Here is a 5,672-nt window from a genome sequence, read left to right on the forward strand (position 1 = left end):
CCTTCAATGATATGACCGTTAGGTGGGTAGATATTTTGGGACAGCTGGCGCGTAGCACAACAACGGTCAAAAATTTGACTATCAAATTCCTCAGGGCTATCATGTTCCTCACCTGTAGGTAATCCGCACTGGCAAATTCCTAACTCCTCAGTCAGAACAAATTCCTCAGAGACCAGAAGAACTTCGTCTTTGTCACTGAAGAAATTGACTGAGCTGTATGAGATTTTCAATGGCTTCACTCAAAGGGATTGGTAGGTATAGGATTTTCAGATGAGCATCACTTGGAAACTTTTCCTTAGTTTTACCTCGACCCCCTTTAACAGTACAGTGTTTCCTATGACTCAAGGAAGAGAAAATGAAACTACGAAAACAAAAGTCTTCACGCTTCATGTTCCTTATATGAATAACAAGTCTTCACGGTCACATCAATTTCTTCACTTTCAAAGTCTTCAGAAAGTCTTCAGAAATCCAAAGTCTTCAGTCGAAGACATTCATTTTTTAAGGGTCGACTTTCTCTGTAAATATCAAACTCCTCATAGACTTATAGACCTGTGTACACTCACAAACGCATTAGTCCCTTAACTATAAGTCTTCAATACACCAAAATCACAAAGGGGCACTAGATGCACTTACAGCCTTGAACTTCTCCTCCCCGTTGATGACCCTCCAACAATGGGATAGGTTAAAGGACTTGCCATCATGTTTGACCTTGAAAGCCTCCAAAGCTTGGGATGCCTACAAATGGATAGCATGCAAGCATATGGGCAAATGGGTCAGTATGCAAATGGACATGCAAAACGAAATGAAGAAGAGGGCCGCATGCATACCATGTCTTGTATGCCGATGTCGCTCACGAAGCGTGCCTTGATGCTCTCAAGAGTGGCACAAAACTTGTTGCACTCTTATTGGATCACCCTCCACCGCTTTGAAATGGACATCCACCCACGCGTGCTTTGCATTTGGTACGACGCAAACTTCTTGCGCTCATGGTACTCACAGTGGACACAAATCCAAAAGGTTGATGCCTTTTGTTCGGCGCTGACCTTGGGGTATTGCCCAATGTCCCTCCAACACTCACAAAGGAGCTTGTCCTCGGCCGCCATGTATGCCATTGTCCGCTTGCTCTGGCGCTTCGGCTTCACCCCAACGGCTTCATTGGCGAGCTTGTCCTCGAACAAAGGCTCCTTGTTGATGTCCAACTCATCCTCTTCCTTGGGCCTGTAGTCCTCCGGAAACTCATGGTCCAGCGGGAAGCCGTTCAGGTCCAGGCCGACCTGATCTTGCATGAAGGCGTCGTGCATGCCAGCTTGATCAAAGCCAGGACGGCCAAGGGCCATTCACGCCGGCTGCCTCTGCACATCGCCTTCATGCCTCTTATAAAAAACGACACCATGGTGCCCCTACACATCTAGCAATTTCCCGTCTTTCGTGCCTCTTATAAAAAAAGGAAAATGAGACACAACGATATTTGTTTTTTTGAAACTATGATGATTTTTATAGCAAATTCAGAAACTATACACCCTAATGGAGAAAAATCAAAAGTATCACCCCGTCGGCCTCCTGTTGGCCGAAAAGGGACATTTCGGCCTCCTGTTGGCCGAAGAGGGACTTTTCAGCCAACCGTTGGCCAAAAAGGACTTTTCGGCCAACCCTTGGCCAAAAAGCACTTTTCGGCCAACAGTTGGCCAAAGAGTCCCTCTTCGGCCAACACCTGCTCTACTGTTTAAAAAAATTCATATCAAATAGGATTTTTAGTATTTTAATTTGATTCTTTTTGCATTAGATTAGAAATTTTATGAAGTTTCTGTAGATATCAAGTTTGACTAGATTTGAAAGTTTGAATTTAATTTTTTCATGAATTTGCTCAAATAACTAGATTGCCTATAATTTGAGTTAGGAGTATTTTTTAAGATGATTCTTTTTGCTACTGGTTCTTTGTGAATTTGTTTATCAGTAGTAATTAATTGGCGAATTTTATAATTATTTAAAATTAGGTTTTTATGAAAACAGTTCTGTTTTACTGTTTGTTAGGTTTTATGCTATTTCTTTTAATTTTAATTGCTTTAATTTTTTTTCTTTAGTTTTTTGACATATTCTTTTTGTTTCGTTTTAGTTATCAGTAGCTATTTTATTTTTAGTATTTTTTAGTATTTTATTTCTTTTATCCTACTAGAAAACTTGTTTTGAGCTTCATAGGAGTTTATATTTAAATGTGCCTTGTAAATCCTATACAACCATTGCCGTTTTATACATGAAAAAAATACTTTCCCGCAATCTTTTTCCCTTCATTTTCTTTGCCGCCATTTTATTTCCCGCCATTCTCTCCCGCCACACTAAGGAGTGCTGCATCGACGGAGGATGACGATGATGCCTTCATGTGGAGTGTGAAACACTGTGTGAGAGAAGTCATAAGTGTGAAACACTCTCCGATGATGATGACGAAGCTGCAAACACTTATGACTTCTCTCAGACAGTGTTTCACACTCCACCAGCAGCACCGACGCAGGAGACACAGACCGTGTCAGACGATGTTATCTACGATCGTGGACACCATGAGGCTCGTTTTATAAGTTGAGAAGTGAAGATGGCGAGAAAGAAGATGGCGGGAAAGAAGATGGCGGGAGAGAATGGCGGGAAAGAAAATGGAGGGAGAGAATGACGTAAAAGCCTAATTTTAAATAATCCTAAAATTCACCTATTAATTACTACTGATAAACAAAGTCACAAAGAACCAGTAGCAAAAAGAATAATCTAAAACGAATACTCCTAGCTCAAATTATAGGCAATCTAGTGATTTGAGAAAATTCATGAAAATTCAACTTCAAACTTCCAAATCTAGTCAAACTTGATATCTACAGAAATTTCATAAAATTTCTAATCTAATGCAAAAAGAATCAAATTAAAATACTAAAAATCCTATTTGATATGAATTTTTTAAAAAGTAGAGCAGGTGTTGGCTGAAGAGGGATTCTTTGGCCAACTGTTGGCCAAAAAGTACTTTCCTTTTTGGCCAACTGTTGGGAGGCCGAAAAGTCCCCTTTCGGCCAACAAGAGGCCAACGGGGTGATACTTTTGATTTTTCTCCATTAGGGTGTATAGTTTCCGAATTTGCTATAAAAATCACCATAGTTTTAAAAAAAATCACGATATTTGAGGTTAGATTATTTGCCTCGTGGGCCCGACAAGCCAGCGACCACGGTTTACCACGGCGCGACGCAAGGAGCCGAGCGGGCCCACGTTGCAGCCAAGACGGGGGCGATCGGTCGGTCCCCCCTTTGACAAGGAAATTTCTCCGTCGGAGAGGGAGCACGGGGAAGAGACGGATAGAGATGGGAGAGGCATCGCCGGAGTCCAGCGGCGCGGCGGCCGGAGGGCCGTCTATGCCGGGGCCGCCGAGGAAGGGGAAGTCGTGCAAGGGCTGCCTCTACTACTCGTCGGTGCTCAAATCCCGGGGATACAACCCCATCTGCGTGGGGATCCCTCGCTCCATCCCCCAAGGTCCGGAACCCTAATCCCTCATAGCACCCCGCGAATTCATCATGTGTTCGTGCGATATGCGTTTTTAGTCGGGAGCAAATTATCGCAGTCAAATTTGTTTGCTTTTTTTCTGGGTGGCGTAGTACGCTGGATCGGAAGATCTCACGGAACCGTTGATTGATTGTTTGTTTGATGTGGCAGTCCCGGGCTTCGTCGTGGAAGAGCCTAGGGAGGAGGCCGCGGCGCAGGGCCATGATCTGAGACAGTTCAAATACGCCTGCGCCGGTTACTCCATGTTCGTCGACGACAGAGACGCCAAAAGCGGCGAGAATGACGCCAAGGCGCTGTTGCCGTATTGCCAGGGCCTCGAGGTTGGTTCTCATCTCATCGTTGCTGTTGCAGACTATGAAATTTTCAGTTGATGTTATTTGGCACCGTGGCTGGCCGCTTGCTTATGGATTATATATGTTTCTGTTATTGCTCATAACCTCATATGTAGGCAATGAATGTGAATCGCAACACATGGTCACAGAAATTTCCAAAATTGTCAATTTAGCAGATGCTGGTCATATTGTCCTGCAATTCTAGTCAATTATATGATCTTTGTATTTTGCGCTCATACAATTCTCAATAGAGTTTTGACCTTACCTAAAAAAAAGATTAGTTTTTTAAAAGGAAAATCTCAGATTACCGGAAAAAGAAGACATATGATTGCAGTAATGGCCTGCAGTCGCAAGCAAGCTATGCTTGCCATTTTTCACGATTGTAAATTTTGGCAAGTATCCAAATCCTTGAGTCTGATAGGTAACCGAACACTTATACGATCTGCTGGAGCCAAAGGAATAATAAAGGAGAAAATAAAACCTAGATAACTCGATATGAAAATCGAGCAGGGGGTGTAGTAGTGATGAGAACTGACCAGAGTATAGCAATATTCGTGTTAGATTGTGAGCACTTTGGTTGGCATAAAAGATTGGGTCTGAAATCTGACTGGCGCTTCAGTGTGTTGGTATCGTCTTCTCAGCACCTAGAATCCTACTTGGATGCAAACACAACCAAAATGAATTGTAAGCTTGCCAAATTTGGCAACTGGGTTGGCCTTGATCAGTTCGAGAGGAAGGCAGAATCAGTTATGGTTTTATATTAACGATGAGATTCTGAAAGACCAGAAAGACAAGTATATGAACTGGTTTTGTACCCACCTAGTTTTGCTGCTCTTTTTCTTTTGATTCTTTCTGTTTCTTTTTTACTTGAGCTAATTCTTTACTTGCTTTCGAGTTAACTTGGTGATTGTTAAACAAGAAGGAAAATGGAAAAGTAGAAGTATGACAGTATTTATTGTTTATAGGAGATAATAATATTTTGGCTGTTAATGATGTAGAAAAGGTATGCCTTTATTAATGCTTCTGTTGCTTGATGGACTTCCTATTAGTTAGATCAAAGTGAATGATGAAAATAAGTGACATCTTCATCAAATTGCGCATGCTCACATGTAGACCTTGTCTAGTTCCTTACAAATTAGTCATCCATACCTCCTTAAGGGAATGTGGTTTCTAGTTCTGAAAAGATTAGCAAGCACCAATTCACTCATTGCCTGCATGTATGTTGCATGCCCACAAGTGCTGAATTCATTGGACTGTTGCCATCTGTTATTTTTTGTGCATACGATTTGTTTTGATTTGAACACTCAAAGCATGCATGAGTTGAAAAAATAAATGAAAATCAGTTAACCTTGCTGCCTAGTTTCCCCCTTTACTCTCTGTTGCAGCTAGCCTTTTATCTGGCAATTATCCTCATTTTTAACATTGATTATTGTGGGCTAGTTTTCTCTGCCTCTCACCACTCACCTGTAACCATTGCCAGCCCACTAGCAGAAAGTCATCCCTGTACCGAAGCATTGAATCCTGATTGTGACTACCCAAGATCTGCTATTGTGGCCATGACCTCCTCCACCAACCCGTTTGGTTCATTTTGGGCTCTGAAACAAATGCTATACATGTCGGCTTCCATCAGAATAGCTCCACTGGACGACACGTCATTCTTGTTCTATAGGCCGGCAGTAGTTGTGATGGTTTCCCAGGATCCAATAAATCCACTTAGGTTTACGTTGGCGTGATATTGTTCTATGGAAGTGGCTGGGCTGCTTTTTAGAAGTTCAGGCTGATTTTCCATTAAAAAATAAAATGGGAGAGGGG

General features: G+C 42.1%; 1 protein-coding gene across 1 annotated transcript in view; it reads left to right on the plus strand.

Annotated features, from left to right (window-relative positions):
* Positions 1-3,262: 3,262 nt before the first annotated feature.
* Positions 3,263-5,672, plus strand: part of LOC119302585 — a 5,284-nt gene continuing 2,874 nt past the window's right edge. The window contains exons 1-2 of the mRNA XM_037579620.1: positions 3,263-3,498; positions 3,679-3,848. Coding sequence (XP_037435517.1) covers positions 3,330-3,498; positions 3,679-3,848 — 339 coding nt within the window. The 5' untranslated portion in view covers positions 3,263-3,329. The remainder of the gene's footprint in view (positions 3,499-3,678; positions 3,849-5,672) is intronic.

Source organism: Triticum dicoccoides, chromosome 5A (assembly GCF_002162155.2).
Source record: "Triticum dicoccoides isolate Atlit2015 ecotype Zavitan chromosome 5A, WEW_v2.0, whole genome shotgun sequence".
NCBI lineage: Eukaryota > Viridiplantae > Streptophyta > Magnoliopsida > Poales > Poaceae > Triticum > Triticum dicoccoides.